The sequence below is a fragment of the Eptesicus fuscus genome, chromosome 5 (genome assembly GCF_027574615.1).
Source record: "Eptesicus fuscus isolate TK198812 chromosome 5, DD_ASM_mEF_20220401, whole genome shotgun sequence".
Classification (NCBI taxonomy): Eukaryota; Metazoa; Chordata; class Mammalia; order Chiroptera; family Vespertilionidae; genus Eptesicus; species Eptesicus fuscus.
This window is the reverse complement of record NC_072477.1, coordinates 107,786,938-107,809,527: the sequence shown is the minus strand read 5'-3', so window position 1 is coordinate 107,809,527 and position 22,590 is coordinate 107,786,938. Positions and strand designations below refer to the sequence as shown.

General features: G+C 48.3%; 2 protein-coding genes across 4 annotated transcripts in view; one reads left to right on the top strand and one right to left on the bottom strand.

Moving 5' to 3' along the window:
* Nucleotides 1-1,123: 1,123 nt before the first annotated feature.
* Nucleotides 1,124-14,712, bottom strand: STOML1 (stomatin like 1). Its single transcript, XM_054715665.1, is given in 11 exon segments — nt 1,124-1,137; nt 1,559-1,756; nt 2,190-2,278; nt 2,280-2,322; nt 2,325-2,370; nt 12,602-12,812; nt 13,061-13,121; nt 13,124-13,208; nt 14,195-14,262; nt 14,265-14,309; nt 14,673-14,712. Coding segments are annotated over 11 exon segments (900 nt in total).
* Nucleotides 14,713-17,962: 3,250 nt separating this feature from the next.
* The window catches only part of PML (PML nuclear body scaffold), a 52,971-nt gene continuing 48,343 nt past the window's right edge, over nt 17,963-22,590 (top strand). For all 3 annotated transcript variants that reach the window (XM_008157073.3, XM_028133397.2, XM_028133406.2), the window contains exons 1-2: nt 17,963-18,207; nt 19,755-20,221. In XM_008157073.3, the coding sequence (XP_008155295.2) occupies nt 18,073-18,207; nt 19,755-20,221 (602 nt within the window). In that variant the 5' untranslated portion in view covers nt 17,963-18,072. The remainder of the gene's footprint in view (nt 18,208-19,754; nt 20,222-22,590) is intronic.

Genomic DNA, 22,590 nt, shown 5'->3' with positions numbered 1-22,590 from the left:
ACATCCATCCCCACACCCCACTGCTCTCCAGTACATTGTCCACACGTTTGTTTGAGTTTCAAACCTCTGCTAAGCACCATAGGAAGGGCAGGGCTCCCCTTCATGCTGCCCTAGGCCCCACAAGACAGACTGTTGGACGAGTCAGAGTCAAGAGGTCTCACGCCCTGGCAGGAGAGGCAGGACCCTTTCTCACCCCACCCCCACTGGCCTAGATCTGAATTGCAATCTGGAAGGTGGGACCTGCCTGATCCCCAGACCCCTCCAGCAGTGACCTCTCCTTGGTGGCCACCTCTTCCTCCATCCCCCAACCTCTGATCCCCCCGCACCCTGCCCCAAACACACACACACACACACACTCTGGAGCTGGGAGCCTAAGCCACATGCTTTGCTCCCTCATACTGGGACCAAATCAGCTGCTGCCAGGCTGTTTCTGTGGGCCCTGCCTCTCCAGTCAGCTAGCCAGCACCGCAGAGAAGACCTGCCTCTCCTGTCACGGTGCTGTGTACCGATCTCAGGGTGGTTACTCAGCAGGGGATCGGGATGAGCAAAGGTTTGTCCAGAGAACCACTGTAGGTCAGAAGGGCAGGGCAGCCTGACTCAGCCTCGCCCTGCCGCCAGTGTCTCCCAGCCTCCATTCATGGACTACTGACTGGGCCCGATCCTTCTCAGGGCCTCAGTAATCTGAGGTGTAGCGCCAATGCCTCTTCCTCCAAGATGCCCCTCTGGCTTCGTGCCAGGCTTAGGCTGGGCTGTGGATGGTCAGCCAAGGCTGCTACTTCAGGGCCCTAAGGACAGCTCCGGTTTCATGGCCATTCCTAGGTTGCCCTTCACCTTGAGTAGGGGGATAGGCATGCCATGGGGTAAAGGGGGTTAGCATGTCCCACTGGAGGAGTAGAAAGTAGTGATTAAGCATTCAGGTTCTAGTACCCTGCGTTCAAATGCTATTGACTATGTAATTGATCCAAGCCTCAGTTTCCAACTGGGGAATGGGAATGATGATACAACCTAAATCATAGGCACACAGTGAGAAGTAGGTGAGCTAATGAGCAAAAAGTGCTCAGCACAAGGCCTGGCACACAGTAGGCCTACAGCATGTGCAGGGCTCTTGGTACAGGAAGCCTGGCTATCTGAGTTGTCCTGCCGAAGAGGACAGGGTAGGGAGACAGAGGTCTGGATAATCATTCTCTGCAAATGGTGTCTGAGCCCCTGACTGCTATGGGTTCACTCTAAACTGTTGGCAGGATCAGGAGTAACCTAAAAAAGGACCTGGGCCCAGCCAGCATGGCTGAGTTGTTGAGTGTCTACCAGGAGTTCACATTCGATTTCTCGTCAGGGCACATGCCTGGCTTGTGGGCTCAATCCCCAGTGTGGGGTGTACAGGAGGCAGTGGATCAATGATTCTCTCTCATCATTGATGTTTCTATCTCTTTCTCCCTCTCTCTTCCTCTCTGAAATCAATACAAATATACTTTAAAAAAAGATAAAAATGGATCCAGGGTGGAGGGCAGGGGCTACAAGCAACCATGGTGGGAAGGAGTGGGTGGGGAGGCACTTGCACCTGTAGTTAGGTCCAGGAAGTCGGTGCTCTGGGTGTCACTGGGAAGGACATCATTGAACTGGCAGCAGGCCCGAACTTGGCTGACCAGGTGGGGCTGCAGAGTAGTCAGCAGTCCCTCGGCCACGGGCTGCTTCAAGCTGGGCCTAGCACCAATGTGAGGGGCAGGCAACTCAACTTTGCTCACCATCTCCAAGGTATCTGTGGGGGTAGTCCACAGGGTTGGGGAAGTGGCAGAGAGGGGAGGTCAATTTGCTGCCAAGGTCAGGATCACTGTGGCCTCCATACCTTCCCAGTAGTTCCCTTACACCCCCTTCAGGCCTGTGTTCAACTCCCTACTCTGCTAAGAAGCCACTCTTAAGTTTTCATCCTTAATTCCCAAACCCCATTTCTAAGCTATTCAGTCTGAATGTAAATCTCTTCTACCATGGCCTCCACGCACTTAGAGACACCTAAGCTCTTCCCACTGCCTTAGTTCTAGTCAGCTCCAGAATCCGAGTGGCCTGAAGAGACACGCAGAGTATGGACTGCATAAAGGTGCTTGCTTAAGGGAGCAAGTAGCAAAGCTCAGCCTGTGCTGGACACCAAGCTGAGTGCCCTGCTGAGCCCCCACCCTTTGCAGGAGGCTCCTCACCTGGCCCTGGGGGCAGGGTACTTCCTGCCAGTGAGTAAATGCGCCTCCCCAGGAAGCGGAGAGCCAGCTGCTGGCGGGGACTGCCCAGCTGGCCCAGCCGAACTGTCCTGGGGTGGCTGTCGCACAGCCTCACTGCCAGCCCCACCTGGTCCACCTCAAGCCCCCAGGCCCTGTGCTGTTGCTGCTTTCCAGTGGGAGGACAGTGTGGGGATCAACGGAAATCAGGCAGCACACTGTCCGGAGCACCTCCTTTGGGCAGGCTCACGAGGCACCCCCTTGACAAGTCTCTGCTTGGGAACATGGGCACAGAACAATACAATCCAGCTGTGTGCTACTGGCAGTAAGCAGCCAGGAGAGGGCCAGTGAGGACATGAGGCAGGGAATTATACAGGTGAAGGGCAGAATGTGCACAAGCTCGGACATGAGAGGCTAGAACATTCTGGGACTGCGAGTTCCCTTTAGTTAAGCCCTCAAGTGTGGGCTGGGAGGCTGGAGACAGCTGAGGGGATCAGAGGTAGCTGTTCCTGCTCATCTGGATTTATTCTGAGGCACAAGGAGCCCCAGAGAGGTGTTTAGCAGGGAGTTAACAGAGAAGACTTGCTTGTTGGAAAGATTCTCTTGGCTGCCATGTGGACACTGGGCTGGAGGGGGCTGAGGGTGGAGGCACAGAGACCAAAGTAGGATGTTGTTTCAAATTGCCAACAGAAATGATGTGGATCTGGTATCAGGCAGACAGGTGGCCATGGAGCTAAGATATATCCAAGGAGAACAATTCTGTAAACTAAATGAAGCTGCAGCAAGATACTAGAGAAAGAGCACCACTGGGCTCGTCAGCTGCCCAGATGTGTGATGAGAGACAGAGCAGTGAGGAGGAGTCAGAGAAGTCAGGTTTGTGGGAAGCCACAGCTTGCCAACACTGTCATGAGCGTGCACCACGGAACACAGGAGGCTGATGGACCTTGAGCGTTAGCAGGGCTGACACTGGGCACCGATTGTTCCTGTTGAGATAGTGGTAGCTTGAAGCAATCTCTTGACCTGACGGCCTCCAAGTAAATGTTTACTGGACCTTACTGGTCTTTACTGACCTTTGAGACTGTCTGTCTGCTTCTTGTTTGCCATGCTTTACTGAGGGCAAGATGTGTATCTAAAGTTGAATAAAAAGCAGACAGGGCCCCATCTTGGTGTGTCTCTTCAAGAAAGAGGCTCCACCTGGCCCCCAATGCCTTCTAAATTCATATTTCTTGTATAGCATTTTCATTTGTGTGTCAGCCCCTCCTTCAGATCCTGAATCTTGCCGCAAAAGTCACTGCAAGGTTTCTGGTGTGAATTGTGAGTGTGGGTATTCGTCCAGAAGGGAACACAGCAGGTGACGCAGAATTGGAAGCAGGTAGGGGAGGGATGATAATTTTTGTTTAATGCATTAAGCTTGAGGTGTGTATGGCACAGCCAACTGCCCAATAGGCAGTTGGATAAATGGGTCCAGGGTGCAGGAGAGAGTAGGACTAGTGCAGAGTGGTGAAAATCATTAGTGTCCAGAGGTAGTAACGGCCCCAGGAGGTCATAGACAAAAAGAGGCCATTGACAGAAATCTGGAAACTAAAGGGCAGGAGTAACAAGAGTGACCAGAAAGGAAAGAGGAAGCTGGGGTGCAGAGTAATGGAAGCCCAGGGAAGCAGATGATGGATCTACAGTAAGAGAAGGATGGGTGCACCGTGTCAAAGTCTGCCACCGGGTGAAATAGAGGAAGGACTGAAAAGTGCCCTCTGCATTAGCAAGAGGGAGTTCACTGTGTGACTGTCTTAGGAGCCTAAGGGAAGCCCAGACTAAGAACAGGGGGGAAGGAAGGAAAGGAGAGAGAGGCAGAAAGGCAAGAAGAAGAGAGGATGGATGGATGGATAAAGTGAGCCAGGTTCTGGGCCAGAGCATTGTTGGTGCAAGGATGAACCTCAGACAGAGGAAGTAGATGCTTCCAACATGGCAGGAAAAATAGCACAGCCCTGGCTGGTGTGGCTCAGTTGGTTAGAGAATCATCCCGTACAATGAAAGGTCATGGGTTCAATTCCTGGTCAGGGTACATACCCAGGTGGGAAGCAACCAATTGATGTTTCTCTCTCCTTTCTAAAATCAATGGAAACATCCTTGGGTGAGGATTAAAAAACAAAAAAGCACATATGTCGATGATTTTGAAGGGTGATGCTGGAGGGAGATGAAAGAGTTCTTGTCCTAGACTTTTTTCTCCTAAGGCTTAGGAAGCAAAGCCTGCTGCAGAAAGTGATAGGTGAGGGTGGGAGGCTGGACCAAGGCAGTGAGAGGTAAAGCAGCTGGCCTGGAGCAGCTAAGGAGAGTCTAGCAAGTAAGAGGTGGGGAGTTTTCAATCCTTCCAGATGAAATGTAGGCAAAAAGGAGAGTGAGAATGAGAAATGTATACCTGAACCAGGGCTTAGGGAGTTGTGCAGGCTTTCCTGAGATTTCATTTTAACCAGAGGCACTGATTCTACTTTACCAGCAGCCAACTGTGTCTGGGAAATGGCCCCTAAATGATTCTAACATCTTGGTGTGATACTGACTCCCCCAAACTGCTTCTCTCAGTTTTCTGCACAGCAAAAAGAAAAAAAAAATTAAAGAGGATAGTTTAAGAAACCTCTGGGACAACAACAAGCATAAAATATGTGCATTGTAGGGGTTCCCGAAGGAAAAGAGAAAGAGTAAGAAATTGAAAACCTATTTGAAGCAATAATGATTGACGTTTCCTGACTTGGCAAAGGAAATAGACATACAAATCCAGGAAGGGCACAGTCCCAAACAAGATGAACCCAAAGAGACCCACACAAGACTCATCAAATTAAAATGCCAAAGGTAAAGGATAAAGAGAGAATCTTAAAAGCACCAAAAGAAAAGCTCCTAAAAGGGAGCTCCCAGAAGATAATCAGCTTACTTTTCAACAAAAACTTTGCAGGCCAGGAGAGATTAGCACAAAATATTCCAAGTGATTAAAAGCAAGTACCTACAACCAAGATTATTCTACCCAGCAGGACTATAATTTAAAATCAAAGGAAAGAGAAAGTGTTTCTAAGACAAGAAAAAGCCAAAGGAATTCATCACCACCAAACCAGTATTATTTGAAGAAAGGTTAAAGAGAATTCTTTAAGTGCCACGACCTTCGCGGCAGGGTTCAGGATCTGAAGGAGGGGCCGACACACAAATGAAAATACTATACAAGAAATATGGATTTAGAAGGCATTGGGGACCACATGGAGACCTCTTTCTTGAAGAGGCACACCGAAACCTGGCCTGGTCCGCTATTTCTTTACTTGAATACATATTTTCCCTTTAGCAATGCATACAGGCATATCAAAGGTAAAGTGTGGTAGGCCGAAACCGGTTTGGCTCAGTGGATAGAGCGTCGGCCTGCGGACTCAAGGGTCCCAGGTTCAATTCCGGTCAAGGGCATGTACCTTGGTTGCGGGCACATCCCCAGTAGGGGGTGTGCAAGAGGCAGCCGATCGATGTTTCTCTCTCATCGATGTTTCTAGCTCTCTATCCCTCTCCCTTCCTCTCTGTAAAAAATTAATAAAATATATTTAAAAAAAAAGGTAAAGTGTGGTAAACAGTAAAGGGATTATCAGGTTAGGGAATTGCCTTGAGCCACCATTATCTCAACACTCGGTGCTTAGCATCAGCCCTATTAATGCCCAAGGTCCATCAGCTTTCCGTGTTCCTTGGTGCACTGACAGTATTGGCAAGTGGTGGCTTCCTGCATTTAAGAAGAAGAAAAAAGAGATAAAATATATGAATAATAAAATGGCAATAACTACATACCTATCACTTTAAATGTAATTGATTAAATGATACAATAAAAAGATATAGGGTGGCTGAATGGGTAAGTAAACAAGACCCATGCATATACTGCCTACAAGAGACCCACTTCAGATACAAAGACACACACAGACTGAAAGGGATGAAAAAAGGTATTTCATACCAAACATAACAACAACAAAAAGCTGGGATTGATATATTAGAGATATATAGACTAGATAGACTTTAAAACAACAAAGACAAAAAGAGACATTTCATAATGATAAAGGGGTCAATCCAATAAGAAGATATAACCCTTCAAATATTTACACACCCAATGTGGGAACCCCTAAATATATAAAGCAAATATTGGCAGACATAAAGAGAGAGATCTACAGTAGTACAGTCATCATAAGGGACTTTAATAACCCATTGACATCAATGGATAGATCTTCCAGACAGAAAACCAACAAGAAAACAATAGCCTTATATGATACATTAGACCAAATGGACTTAATAGGTATTTTAAGAATAGTTCACCCCAAAGAAGCAGAATATAATTTTCAAGTGTACATGGAACATTTTCAAGGATAGACCACATGCTGGGCCACAAAACAATTCTCAATAAATTTAATAAGATTTAAATCGTAGCAAGCATCTTCTTTAAACACAATGGTATGAAACTAGAAATCAATTAGAAGAAGAAAACTGAAATATACACAAACACATGGAGGCTAAATAACATGTTATTATACAACAAATGCGTTAACAATGGATCAAAGAAGAAATAAAAAGATATCTTGAGACAAATAAAATTAAAAACACAACACCCCAAAAATCTATGGGACACAGCCAATGCAGTTCTAAGAGGAAAATTCATAGCAATGAAGGCCTACCTTGAGAAACAAGAAAAATCTCAAATAAACAATCTAACCTTCCACCTAAAAAAAGTAGAAAAAGTTAAATAAAGTTGATAAAACATTAACCAGGCTTATCAAGAAAAAAAAAAAAAAAGCAAGAGAACCAAATAAGTAAAATCAGAAATAAAAGAGAAATAACAACTGACACCAGAGAAATACAAATGATTATAAGAAAATATTATGAACACTACATGCCAACAAATTGGACAACTGAGAAGAAATGTATAAATTCCTAGAAACATACTATCTTCCAAGGCTGACTCAACAAGAAACAGAAATTGTGAACATATCAATAACTACTAACGAAATCAAATTAGTAATAAAAAAACTCCTAACAAACAAAAGTTGAGGACTGGATGGCTTCAGAGGTGAATTTTACCAAACATTCAAAGAAGAATTAACACCTCTCCTTCTCAAACTATGCCAAAAGAAGGTTCCCGAACTCATTTTATGAGGCCAGCAATACCAAAGCCAAAGACAGAACAACAAAAAGGTTATAGACCAATACCCTGATGAAAATAGAAATAGAAAATCCTTACTAAAATATTAGCAAATCAAATTCAGCAATATATTAAAAAGATCATATCTTGATAAATCCCACTTGATCATATCACCATGATCAAGTGGGATTTATTCCTGGGAACCAAAACTGGTTCAATATCTGCAAATCAATTATCATGATACACCACAAAAATAAAATGAAGGATGAAAATCATATGATCATATCAATAGATGTAGAAAAAGCATATGACAACATCCATTTATGATAAAAACCCTCAGTAAAATGGGAATAGAGGAAACATCTCAGTATAATAAAGGCCACATCTAACAAACTCACAGCTAACATCATACTCTTTAGGGAAAAGCTAAAAGCATTCTCTACCAAGACTGTCACCACTTTTATTCAATACTAGAGGCCCGGTACATGACCTTCAGGCACTGGAGGGAAGGGAGGTTTCTCTCAGCCTGGCCTGCACCCTCTAGCAGTCCGAGACCTCTTGGGGGATGTCTGACTGCCAGCCTAGGCCTGCCCAGGGAGCCTAAGTTGGCAGTCAGACATCCCCCAAGAGGTCCTTAGTGCTGCCACAGTGGCAGGCGAGGCTCCCACCACCGCTGCTGTGCTCGCCAGCTGTGAGCCCAGCTTTTGGATGAGCGGCACTCCCCCTGTGGGAGCACACTAACCACCTGGGGCAGCTCCTGTGTTGAGCATCTGCCTCCTGGTGGCCAGTGCACGTCATAGCGACTGGTCATTCCGCCGTTTGGTCGATTTGCATATTAGCCTTTTATTATATAGGAGTAGGGGCCCAGTGCATGAATTCATGCACCTTGAAAGGAACTGTGGGCCGCAAGGCTGCGGTGGGCACAGGGGTGGGTCTCAGCCCATCCTCTGTGCCCCCGCCCGGCCCCTCCCGCCACGACCCCCTGGTCCCGTCTGCTGGCAGCCTGTTCCTGCCACCGCCGCTCCCATGCGCCGACGGTGCCAGCCCTCTTGCACCTGCTGATGGCACAGAGTCATCGGGGCTGGTGCCACAGTGGCTGCAAGAGGCAGCTCCTGCACCAGCTGCGGGTGCGAGAGGCGGCTGCTGACCCCCTCGCCCCTCAGGAGCAGGGGGAGGTGGAGAAGCCCTCAGGGGTGATGAGGGCTGGCAGCCACCACTCGCACCCGCTGACAGTGCCTAGCAATCAGAGCCGGCCCCGGGCACTGGCAGCAGGTGCGAGCAGCGGCTCTGGCGCCAGCAGTGGGTGCGAGTGGGGACAGTGCCAGGCGGGACCGCGACATGCGGGAGCAAAGACTTTTCAGTCATCAGAAGCTCACCCCAATGACAGTGATCAGCACCTGCCTTGGTCTGGCACCCCCACTCACCTGATCCACCATTCTGCCGCGGCTGACGCCCACCACATTCTGCACTCTGCTGCCTACTGCCTACACCCACCATGTGTGTGCCCCCTGGTGGTCAGCACACATCATTAGCGACTGGTTGTGCAGTTGTTTGGTTGTTCTGCTGTTTGGTCTATTTGCATATTAGAGTTTAGATAGATAGATAGATAGATAGATAGATAGATAGATAGATAGATAGATAGATGATAGATAGATAGATAGATAGATAGATAGATAGATGGTATTGAAAGTCAACACAACAATCGGAAGGAAGGAAGGAAGGAAGGAAGGAAGGAAGGAAGGAAGGAAGGAAGGAAGGAAGGAAGAAAGGGAGGGAGGGAGGGAGGGAGGGAGGGAGAGGGAGGGAGGGAGGAAAGGCAGCCAAATTGGAAAGAAGTAAAACTGTCATTATTTGCAGATGATATGAAGTAACGAAAAACACAGGTTCCACCCAAAAGCCAAACTTGTGAGACAGGCACTGGTGCAAAAGGAAAGAAGTTTTATTCAGGTGCCGGGACCTGGGAAAATGGTGGACTCCAGTCTCAAAGACCATCTCCCCTTCCTGCTCAAGCCCAGAGTTCTTACAGAGATAGGGAAGGAAGGGCTTTTTTCTATCCAATTATCTTGCTAGCTTTCAGCACTGGGGCCCTGTTCATTCATCTTTCTAGCTTTTTGGCAGCTTGGTGTAAGAACCTCCGCCAGAGCAATCATGGCCAATGGGGGAGATTCTTGGTGCTCTCTGACTATCTATGTAGTGGGGAGAGTGCAGCAGGATCCACCACCAGAAAGCCTAGAGATGCTATAGATCTCAGCCCACCTCCCTATGTTGGACACAGCACCCACACATAGGCGGGAGTTGGTTGGAGTCTGCAGGGCACTCCTGGATTTCCACACCAGTGTCCTTTACACAGCCCTGGCCTAGCCTGCCTCTCTGAAGTGGCCAGCCAGGCTCCGATTGATAGCTGCCTACCATATAACAATGATACTATACAGGGAACCTGTATAAGATTAAAAAAAAAAAAAAACACCTACTAGAATAAGTGAATTAAGTAAAGTCGCAGGATACAAAACTGATATTCAGGCATTGGTTACATTTTAATACACAAATAACAAACTATCAGAAAGAGAAATTAAGAAAATCCAAGCCCTAACAGGTTTAGCTTAGTGGATAGAGCATTGGCCTGTGGAATGAAGGGTCCCAGGTTCTATTCCGGCCAAGGACACATGCCTGGGTTGTGGGCTCGATCCCCAGTGGGGGGCATGCAGGAGGCAGCCTATAAATGATTCTCTCTCACCATTGATGTTCCTGTCTCTCTCTTCCTCTCTGAAAATCAATAAAAATATATTTTAAAAAGAAGAAAGAAAATCCCATTTACAATTGCATCAGAAAGAATAAAATACCTAGGAATAAATTTAACCAAGGAAGGTAAAAGACCTGTACTTGGAGTACTATGACATTGAAAAAAGAAATTGAATAAGATATAAACAAATGAAAGTATATACTGTGCTCATGGATAAGAAGAATTAACATGGTTAAAATGTCTATACTACCCCAAATAATCTAGAGATTCAATGCAATTCTTATCAAAATACCAAAGGCATTTTTCACATAATTAGAACAAAACAAAAATATAACCTATTGAATGGGAGAAGATATTTGCCAGTGATACATCCAAGAAAGGGTTACTACCCAAAATACATAAGAAACTCATATATACAACTTGACACACAAAAAACCCCCACAAACAATCCAATTAAAAAATGGGCAGAGGACCTGAATAGACAATTTCTCCAAAGAAGACACAAATATATGAAACGATGTTCAAAGTCACTAATAATCAAAGAAATGCAAATTCAAACCACAATAAGCTATCACCTGTCTAAATGGCTATTATCAATAAATCAACAAACAAGTTGGTGAGGGTGTCAGAAAAGGGAACCCTGTGCACTGTTGCTGGGAATGCAGATTGGTGCACCTGTTACCTAACTCAAGGAGTTCACCGCTTGGGGTGCATTGATTATCTTTAGTTTTATTTACTTGCAGCACATAAAGGAGACAGGAGATTCACATCCCTGATGGTAGCCTTAGCTATTGCTTTATACATACTAGTGGCCTGGTGCACAGATTCGTGCACATTGAAAGGACATTAATTAGAAGAAATATTGTAATATCACTGTTCACCCTTTGTCTATAATAGAAGTGCCAGAGATGAAAGAAAATTAGTAAAATGTACTAGTATATGAAAATAATATATAAACTGATCAATAAACAATAACAACATGATATAAAAACAACAGTGATAAAAACAATGACTGATAAATTGATTAAACTTATTCTAATATCTCCCTGTATACCACAAACACTTTCAGAGTGCTTGACTAATTTCCCTTGTGATGAAGTATTTACTGGTACAGCTTTAACTTTAACGTCACATGCTCTTCGAACTCGAGAGAAAGCAACATATAGCTGACCATGTCTGAAAACGGGTTCAGGTAGGACTATTCCTACTCTGTCTAGAGTTTGTCCTTGTGGTTTATTAATAGTCATCGCAAATGCTGGCATCACGGGAAACTGTCTTTGAATTAATTTAAATGGGAGGCCAGTGTCAGACGGGGACAAATCAATTATTGGAATCAGAACAACCTCTCCCTCTGCAGATCCTGTTAATACTTCAGCTTCGATTATGTTAGGTCGCAATCTTTTGATAATAAATCTAGTACCATTACAAAGACCACATTTACTATTAATATTTCTCAGTAGCATGATGATTGCACCGACTTTCAATTTTAATTTATGACATGGCATTCCTGAAGGAGTAATACTATAAGAAATTCAATGGGAAAATTTTCCTTTTCAGCATCATCCGTTGAATCAATGGAATTGTCACTCAAATAGATGTGGAAATCTCCATCCAGTATATCCAAAATTTCTTAATTTAATTTATGAATGTGATCATTTTTTGGACAAAGAATCGTGTGTTTAGATATAGTTTTAATATTATCTATAGATATAGTATTTCCAAAGGTAGCTTCAATAATAGATCCATTACAAATTATTTCAACAAAAACAACCAAATTCACGATCGACAATGACATGGAAACACATGCATGCAATTGACACCAGCGAGAGCTTTATATGTATTGCACATGTGCAAGTCAACATTTATTTTTAAATTGCCAGTGTGCGTCATATGTACCTGCAGGTCAGTCGGACGGTCAGTCACTTAGCCTTTTATATAGATAGATTTGGTTAATTAAATGTTGATTTCTTCTTTGCAGTTGGCTACACTTAATACGGTAGGGTTCCTGTCAAGCTCATCCTGTGTACAGCTGCTTCTGCAAAATATTGTGCTACATTTTAACACTTAGCAAGAATGGCATTTAGTAAAAACACCCAGACGTTGAGACCCTTGTTCTATCTAACATGGCCACTATGGAAAACAGTATGGAGATTCCTCACAAAAACTAAAAATAGAACTACTCTATAAACCAGCAATCCCAGTTCTGGGTCTATGTCTGAAGAAATCCAAAACACTAATTCAAACTGTTATATACATATCTATGTTCATTGCAGCATTATTTACAATAGCTACAGTATGGAAGCAACTTAAGTGTCCATTGATAGGCAAATAGATAATGAAGTGCTACATACATACTCATAGTCCCACCCATACCACTGGCTCTTCACAGGCTGTCACACTCTTCAGGCACGGGGAGACTGATGCCTAGAACAATCTGCTGCTTTGCTCAAAGTGTCCGCAGGCAGAGGGAGGCCCAGGTGCCAGCCACCAAATTCTGCCCTGAGAAGTGCTGCCTACCAGGAGCTGGTTGCTGACCTTGAGCTTCTCCAGCTGGATTGTCCACAGAGGCCTCTTGAGCAGGGCCTTGGTCATGGCATTCTGGGCCATGGCTGTGTTCAGGTCCCTCACAGTCATCACTGACAATACTGGAGCCCTAACCTGGACATTGGCCCCCGTGGAGAGCACGGCCCCATTCTTAGATTGGGGGCAGGGGGCATCAAAGAGAAGACTTTCAAGGGGCTGAAGCTGCGGGAGATCAGATGCACTGAGACCACCCAGCTTGATCCACTACCTGGTCACTAGAGCCTCATGGACAAATGGTGTCCCCAGGTACATGGGGTTAGGTATTTTCTGCTCTCCTCCCCACTCCCCTTCTCTTGCCTCTGATGGCTACTCACAGGCCAAGGCACTGGCACCCAGGATATACTCTGTACAGCCCCCATTCTCTCTGTCCAGGAGAGCCAAGAAGCCCCTCACCTTGCAGGAGGGACACTGAAAGCTCGTGTCCTCAGATCCACCCTGTGAAAGGAGTCAGTGAAGGCAGGAGCAGAACCATGCCGGGCTCCTGAGGGGTACGGATCCAGCCCAATAGAAACACGATCAACTGATCATAGGTGGGCACAATCTGCTCACAACGGCAAAGGAAGGGTTGAGTGTGGTGAGCCCGGATTGGCATTGATGTCTGCCCAGGGCCCTCCCTCACCTCTCTCCCCCTTGCCCTGGGCAATGTCAGGTATACTTAAACTGTTTTTACATGAGAAAACAAGGCTCTGAGGGGTTAAGTGACTTGCTCAAAAATCACAGTCCCTAACTGAAAAGATCTGAATGACTCCAGTGGCCATGCTCTCCACTATCACACTGTATTGACTTGATCCTTAGAGATCTTTTCTGTGGTCTGAAGCTAGATGTGACTCAAACCAGAAAACTGTCTGTCCTTGAATTAGTTAGGATCAAATTCTGGGCTGCTCTACCAGCAACCCCAAGCAAAGGGCTTTGCCAACTTCAGGTGCTGGAGTCCGCAAAGAAGTAAATACAACTACATTGAGGAACGAAGGCCCAGAGAAGCAAAGTGACTTGCCCAAGGTCACAGTATTTGTTTCAGTGGCAGTGTTAGGACTAGGATTTAGGACTTTCTAAGGACTTTCTTCCAGACTACACCAAACACGAAGTCTTTCCAGAAAAATTGACCATGGCCTAGGGCCGCACAAAGAGCAGGGCCTGCCTGGCTTCCACTTCACTGCAGCTTTCAGGTGTGACCCTCAACTATAGTTCATCCTTTCCCATCTGCAGACACCCCCTATAAAAACAAGGCCTGAATTCCTTTCACTCATTATCTACGGGGCCAATTTTAATGCTTTCCATTTCCAATTTAGCCTAATCCAAAGGCAGGAAGGTTTGGCAAAGATATCTGTATGCACCTTAACACTATTGTCCAGAACCCAGGACTTGGGAGTTTGGTTCCTGAATGACTTTGGACAAATATGAGCTTGTTTCCTCAACTGAAAGATGTGTCCTGGCCCTGCCCATTTCACAGAAGTGTGATAATATACTTAAGGAAAGAAGACAAAGGACAAAAAGTTCATCCATCAATGCTCAGTATGGCCCAAACACCTTGGGGGTGTCCAGGGCGAACCAGCCAGAAATGGGGAAGGTGACCACCAGCAGCAAGAACCCAGGAGACTGATGAGGCTGTGGGAGAGGCAGGAAGACCAGGTGTGAGGTACATCTGAAGCAAGAGAACAAAGGCAGTCAAGGAACACCGATCGGCTGGCCGGACAGCAGCAGGCAGTGAACATGGTCAAGTGTACCTTTTGCCCACCTCTCTTCCTTCTCAGAGCTGTCTGCCTCCTTGCTTAATATTCCCCTATCTTTGGGTAGGTGATAATTAAGGACTATTCCCTCTTCCCACCCATCAAAACTCATCTCTCCCAAGTCCAGCCTTCACAAGGCTTTCTCTGCTGGACAATGGTCCTTGGATCTGAGAAGCAGAACCATGCGATGCCCTCCTTATTGGGCTGAGCAGGAATCAATCTTCTTGTCTGATTTATAGTAACTTGGTACAGAGCCAGGAGTGGGTGGGAATCTGTACACACAGTTGGGTTGAACTGAATGCTGCTGGCATAACCCATCCCTCCTCTATCATAAGCCCCAGACGTGTGCTTTCAAGGAGTCCTTTTGCCTAAAGGGATAAAGCATTAATGGCTCACCGATCAATAAGAGCCATGGGTGAGGGCTAGGTTGTTCTTTCCCAGCTCACAATTCTTTACCCCCTAAGGGCCATCAAATACATGCTTTAGTTGAAGAGCTTCAGGTGGGAGGTGGGGGAGAGAGGAACCAGGAAGATGAGGCTCATCTCATGGCCCCTGCAGAAAGGGAACCCTTGGCTGAGGCAGCTGTCATTACAGGAGGGTTAGGGGAGGGACCAAATCCTCCAGTGTTCGGGTGCCAGGCTAGGCCGCTAGGGAATGTGGGATCTGAAATGTGGCATTCAAGGCTTTGGAGCAAGACAGGGCCAGAGCTGACACACAACTGAGGCAGCTGAGAGCCTTTCTTGGCCTGTGCACCTCCACCAGGAAAGAGAGGAGCTCAAGCTCGGGGAATCTAGAGGCGCGAGGGGGCGGAGGGGGTTCTGCCACTTCTTAGCAGCCAAGTGCCCCTGGCCAGCAGATGATCTTCTATGCCTAGACCTTGGTTTCTTTCTCGTCAAGACGGGTACTTGCAACCTCAGCCGAGGCCTAAAGGGCTGAGCCAAGGAGGAGTGAGGTGTGTGGGGGCGGATGGAGGGGGGCTCCTTGGAGGATGAGAACTGAAGGCTGCAGCCCCCAAACCCCAGAAGGGGGATCGGCGCCAGCATCCCAACGTCCGGCACAGGCCCCTCTCCACGTAGCGTTTCCTCTCGCTCCCTGCTCTCCGGGAGCGACTACGCCGGACCAGCACAGAGCTCGGGCCTGGGGATGCCGTCGGGCCCCGGGTCCCTGGGCGCGGACAGCCACCCACCAGCCCCCGGCCCCACCCGCCGCTCCCGGAACGAGCGGCCCTTCTGGGCCCCAGGAAGCCCAAGTGCGACTGCGGGAAAGTCAACGTCCCCCAAGGACGGCGCCCGGTGCCCAGGCCGGAGGAGCGGGGCTCTAAGCACAAGTGTAGCCGGTGCCGGAAGTGACCTCCCGCCTCCGCCCCGCCCTCCCGGCCTCGGCTTCCGCTTCTCCCGCGGCCGCGCACCGCCCCCTGCGCTGGGAGGACCGCACTGCGGCCGCGGGGCTGGGAGGACGGCGGTCCTGGCCTCCTCCTGCCGCTTCCCCTCGGCTTTGGAAAGGGATCGGGAGGGAAGTTGGCTTTGAAAGGGATTTTTCAGGAGCCGAATCTCACCCAGAACCAAGGAAGCTGTACCATTCCCTCTCCAAACTCAAATCCTGGGGGCGGGGAGGTGGGTATGCCGGGAGGGGAGTGGAGGCTTATCTAGAATGAACGTTTCTCCAGGGCAGGGGTCCTCACACTTTTTAAACAGGGGGCCAGCTCACTGTCCCTCAGACCGCTGGAGGGCCGGACTATAGTTTAAAAAAACTATGCACAAAGTCCTATGCACACTGCACATATCTTATTTTGAAGTAAAAAAACAAAACGGCAAAAACACCCGCATGCGGCCCGTGGGCCGTGTTTGAGGACGCCTGCTCCAGGGCCTAGTCAGCAAATTATTCCGCTTTGTGTACCCCCAGCCCGGCAAGCAGAGTCGGCACAGAGTGGATCTCAGTACTTATTTGTTGATAGGTCACCGTGCTCAAGGTGGGGCGGGAGGACCTGCACTTTGGCACAAAAAGAGAAAAATTTCATGTGAGACCTCGGGGAGCACGGAAAAGTAAGAACGAGGAGTTAGCACAGAGTTAACGACGGGGCAGACCTTCCAGAGCATCGAGAGGTGAGAGTCTCAGTCCTTAGGTCCAGAAGCAGCATATCTCTTGATGCAGTTACCTAGAGGTAGCTTGCCTCTCCGCGGTGTGAGAAAACCCACAGGCAGATGGGAGTTTGCTCTGAGAAGCGTTCACTTCTAATAGGGCATTGAGGCGGCTGTCTTCCGAAACGAGCAGAGATTAGTAAAACTTTCCTGTCGCAGCCACATGCTAGTTGCCTCCTCCTGCCCCTCAGCCCCTCAGCAATAGCCTGGTTGCAGGTCCCTTCTGCAGGTGGCTGCTCACCATCTTTGGTTTTTCCTAGTTTGGTGGCCTGATTCTAAAGCCCTAGGGCCTAGGGGTACCGCTGGGGCTGGAAGTTAGGGCAGGCTCCTGAGGCCTCTCCCGCTCCCTCACAGGCCTGCAGACTACACGCCTTTACAAGAGCAAAGCCCTGTCACCACCCCTCCTGGTCTGCTCCAAGCTGGAACAGCACAGAATGGGTACACAGTGGTGGGATGGTTTGAAATGTGAAGCCAAGGGATGGCTCAGGGCGGCTACCTGGAGCTGTGCTTTCTCCCTCACCACCTGGGCGTCTGGCATACTTTTCTGTTGGCCAAAAGCTAACTTGCTCTCTCTCCTCACTCTTCATACCGTGTCACCAGCTTTCCCCCTTCTTCCCCCATCCCCCACGGCCTAAAATTCACCAGCCTTTCCAACTGTCACCAAGGCACCATCCTGTTCCCCTCATCTGCTCTCAGTGTCCTCCCAGTGCCTCTGACTCAGGCCCCCTTGCATCCCACGGCCACCGCCCTAGATCAGGCCCCCGGCCCCAGGTTGTCAGAGTGCCTTTCCTAACACGCACAGAGGATCACGATGTTCCCAGGCACCAGACTGACTCTCAGTCCACAAAACGGTCCACCCCGTATCTGTGGTCTGGTCCAGTCCTTTCTGGGCTCACATTGCTCAGGGGACTCCTCTTAAGTCCTGTCTCAAACCTTCATGCCTCTCACGCACTCTTCTCTGTTTAAAGGGTCTTCCCAATGTTTGAGTCCCTGGTGAATTCCCACTGTCCCGAGTCCCAGCGGAGGAACCCTGTCCAGCCAGTCTCAGCGCTGTGTGAAAATCTCCTTTTGGGGCCTGTCCTTCCACTGGATCTGGGTGGGATCCTCCCAAAGCCAGGGCCGCGTCACTCATCTCTGTGGCCCAGGCTCCCAGCTGCGGGCTGGCACAAAGCTGTGCTGCTGCGAGCCGCTGCAGGGCCCGCAGCCCAGGGCGGGGCTGCCTCTCGGGTCAGCTCGGACCCTTTCCTGTTCCCCAGGCCGCTGTGCGTCTACTGCTCTCTCTCTCTCTCTCTCTCTCTCTCTCTCTCTCTCTCTCTCCCTCCCTCCCTCCCTCCAACCCGCCGTGGGCGTGTCTTCCAAACCCCCAGGTTGTCCTCTCCGCCCCAGAACCGCCCCCAGTTACTGTTTCCCTTCCTTTCCGGTGACCGGCCCAGAACCCGCACCTCCCCTTCGGACGGCTCCGGAAATTCAGTCCTCGGGCGCGTGTCTCCGCGAGCTTCTCCCGCCCCCAAGATCAAAACTGAGAATCGCTACCGGGTCCATGCAGCCGGAGCCCGCGCCCGCCCGCTCTCCGGGGACCCGGCAGGACTCCACACCGCCCCGCACGTCCCCCATGCCGCCCCCGGCGTCCCCCTGCGAGGGCCAGCAGCCCGGCCCGGACCGCAGCCCCACGGAGGTACTGCCGGGTCGGGGCGGGGGCTTGGGCTCTGCCGTCGGCTGCGGCGGGAGGGAAGGCGAGAAGGGAGCGGGCGCAGGGGGAGACCAGACTCTTGGCTGGAGTGGGAGTGAGAGCGGAGGGATGGGGAGGACCACCGGGGAGCCTCCGGGCTGTCCTCCACCGACCCCGGGCACCTCGGACCGGACTCCCCACCGCGCCGGCACTGAGCCCCTGCGCCCTGTCCGAGGGCCCAGAGTAGTCGCCCTCCCCGGCGTGGCTCCTGCGGGTGGTGGAGGAGGCGAGGGCGGGGGGGGGGGGGAGATGGCGGAGAGCTCACGTTGGGGAAAACGAAACCCAAGTACCAGCTCCGAAGGGGAGTGGTGACTGAGTTCAGGCCTCGCAGCTCCAGGACGCCTTCCAGACACTTCTGCAACACCTTGCCCGCCCGCCCCTTCCCAAGGCAGGTTTTCCACCTGGAATCTTTCCCTCAGCCTTTTCCTGACAAACCCCACCTCCCACCCCAAGAAGGAGCTTCTTAGATCACTTGCTCTATGTTCTTCCGGGCCCCTTTAAAAGCACAAAGAACACCAGTTGCAGTAATTTGTGTTATTTGCATAGTACAGCTAGGAATAACATTGCTTAATATCACTAGTTAACTCTGAGCACTTATCACGTGCCATGCACTGTATTAAGTACTTTTTTGCATTTTAAAAATTGTGGTAAAATATACACAAGATTTGCCATTTTAACCACTTCTAAGTATATATTTAGTAGCATTAAGTACATTCACAATGCTGTGTAACCCTCACCACCTATTTCCAGAACTTTTTCATCACGCCAGACAAGCTCTGTACCCTTTAGCCAATAGCTCCCTATTCTCCCCTTCCTCCAGCCCCTGGGAAGCTCTAATCTACTCTGTCTCCGTGAATTTGCCTGCTCTAGGTATTTCATATAAGTGGAATCGTGTATTTGTCCTATGTCCGGCTTAGTTCATTTAGCATAATGTCCCTCCTTAATGGGAAGGTTGAGGAATATCTCGTTGTGTGTACTCCCTTTGTTTAGCCTTTAATGGACACGTGGGCTGTTGGGAATAGTGTGTCCTGAGAATTTGGGTATATATGTATCTGTGGGTCAGTGGTTTCAGTGCTTTTGGATATATGTCTAGGAGTGGAATTGCCAAATCCTATGGTAGTTCCTCCAAAAGGCAGTTTACCTTTATGAGGAACCGCCAAACTTGATAGAAGGTTGATACTTCATGTATCTTTTTTTCTAAACTGAGTTCAGTGATAGTAGGGGGAGAGGTACCCTATTTATCCTTGTATCTCAGGGCCTGGTATTGTGTCTGATGGGAAGCAGATACTCAATATATTGTGGAATTAGGGTGGGAAGGCCTGAGTAAATGGGGAATGGAAATACTGGCAAGCCTGGATTTTCATCATCCAGTGACTGCCGGGACTGAAATACGGAGTCCCATTCCAGCCTCCAGCCACGGGGACGGGTGACTGTGCGGGTGGTGGAGGGGACTCCCGGGACGGAAGGTCTCAGCCCTCTCCTCCGGCCCCCAGCAAACGGCGGAGGAGGAGTTCCGGTTCCTGCGCTGCCAGGGCTGCCAGGCCGAGGCCAAGTGCCCGAAGCTGCTGCTCTGCCTGCACACACTGTGCTCGGGATGCCTGGAGCCCGCGGACAGGCCGTGCCCCGTCTGCCCGGCGGCCCTTCCTCCCGCCGCCGCGGGCCCGGCCCTGGACAACGTCTTCTTTGAGAGTCTGCAGCGGCGCCTGGCCGTGCACCGGCAGATTGTGGACGCGCAGGCCGCCTGCACCCGCTGCAAGGAGCCGGCGGACTTCTGGTGCTTCGAGTGCGAGCAGCTCCTGTGCGCCAAGTGCTGCGAGGCGCACCAGTGGTTCCTCAAGCACGAGGCCCGGCCCCTGGCGGAGCTCCGCGGCCAGGCCGTGGGCCAGTTCCTGGACGCCACGCGCAAGTCCAACAACATCTTCTGCTCCAACTCCAACCACCGCAGCCCCACCCTGACCAGGTGAGCCGGCGGGGGGAGGAGGGACCTGGAGTCACAAAGCTGAGGAGGTGGGACGAGGAGCGGAGCGTCTTGTAACTGCAGGCGGGGTCCGCAAACAGGTATCGTGGGCAGCGCCGGTCACCGTTTACCGCACGCCCTGCCCCGCTGGGGGATGGCAATAGTTCCCTCCCCTAGTGAACAGCACTGCAGCAGCATCTTCCCACCCTCGTCCGTAATTCCTCTAGGATGAATTTTTAGAAATGCCATTGCTGGGTTAAGGGGCATGAGAATTTTACATTTCGGTACATGCTACCAAACTGCCTTTTAGAAAGTGAAATTTTACATGGGCGCTGTGATGGGATCTCTGTACAGCTGGATCCTAAGGTGGGAGAGAGGCAGGCAGTTTCTGTCTGAGAAGTCAAAACCTAACCAGCGCGCTTCTGGGAATGTATGTATGGAAAAAATTCCAGTTATCATTATTTTTATTAAACAGCATAAGATTTCAATTATTTTTTAAAATATACTATTTATATAGTTAAAAATAATAGTATATTTATTACAAACAAAACTTACGTAGGGAGAGCTAAGTCTCTGTTTCTCTTTATAATCTGCCTAATTCCCACCACTTCTTCCTCCTTCCATCCAGGTAATCATTGTCACTAGTTTTGAATGTTTCCAAAGTTTCTTTGTGAATATATACAAAGATAGAAGTTATATAGTCTTTTGAGGTCTTATTTATATCCCTTTTGGCCAAAAGAGTAACATACCTGTGTGAACTTTGGGCCACCCTCCCCCAATAAGTTTCTTACGGATTGTGTGCTTGTTCTTGGGGATGTAATTCTAAAGTGGAGAATAGGAGACCCCCTGAGAACTGCATTCCTGCTGAGCTGACTGTGGCTCACTTTCTGCCAGGGGGCTTACCACCCGCACTTCCCACCGCCTCTCCCCCCCTCCCCCCCCCCCCCCCCCCCCCAATTCCTCAACAGTGATATTTTCATTTGAATTTGGATTTCTTTGCTTAGTTTTAAGGTTGAGGTTCATCGGCTTTTCATATGTTTATTTACCATTTTGTCTTCATTTGTGAGTTTCCTATTTGGGTCCTTTGCCTTTTTTCCCCTTGGAGGAATTAATCTCTTTAATTGTAGGAGGCTGTTACAGTGCACACAATACTTCACACAGCATAAGGTATTGGCGTTTAAGTTTTTAGTTTTATGTAGTCCAATCCATCAATCTCCCTTTATAGAAAGGACGGGGAACCTTTTTTTCTGCCAAGGGCGATTTGGATATTTATAACATCATTCGAGGGCCTTACAAAATTATCAACTTACAAATTAGCCTGCTACAGTTGGTCAGACATTTAACTAACTCACCCCTATGCCTTGGCAGGGCCGGACCGAATGGTTTCACGGGCCTCATACAGCCCGCGGGCCGGACATCCCACCCTGCTTTGTATTTTCTAGCTTTGGCCATCTTAGGAAAGATTTGTTTTTCCCATACCAATGTTAAAAATATTTTCTTATATTCTATTTTAATAATTGTATGTCTTTATTTTTATAATTAAATCTTTAATTCAAATAGTATTTATTTTTGTGTGTGGTATATATAAGGTAGAAACCTTCACTTTTTTCTCTCCAAATGAAAAGCCAGTTTTCTCAACTTTCATTGAGAGATTTTAATAGTCCACTCTTGCCCCGATTTGAAATGCCCTTTTAATCATGTACTAAATGCCCATGTAATCATGAGTATGTTTGTAAGTCTCTGTTCTGTGCCAGTGATCTCACTATTCCTATGCTAATCCGTATGCTGTGGCTTTGTATCTGATAGGGCAAGTTCCCATTTTTCAAAAATAACTTGCTTTTCTTATGTAGTTTCAGAACTTACATATTCATTGGGATTTTGATTGAAATTGCAGTAAAAATGGGGTGAATTGCCCTCATCTCTAGTTATATCTTTTGGGTTTTAAAATTATAGTTAAATTTTGAATATTTAATAATATTGAGAATAGAATGTTAATTATAATTTCTAATTGGTTATCATTTAGCATTCACTAATCCTCTCAACATATGTGTATTAATTATAGCTAGCCAATTATATCGAACTCTTTTTTTTAAATATATTTTTATTTATTTCAGAGAAGAAGGAAGGTGAGAGAGATAGAAACATCAGTGATGAGAGAGAATCATTGATTGGCTGCCTCCTGCACGCCCCCTACTGGGGATTGAGCCTGCAACCCTGGGCATGTCCCCTTGGCCTCAATCAAACCCAGGACCCTTCAGTCTGCAGGCCAATGCTCTATCCACTGAGCCAAACTGGCTAGGGTTCGAACTCTTTTATTCTGTAACTTTTTCCATTTATTCTTTTAGTTTTTCTAGGTAACAATCATCTGCAAA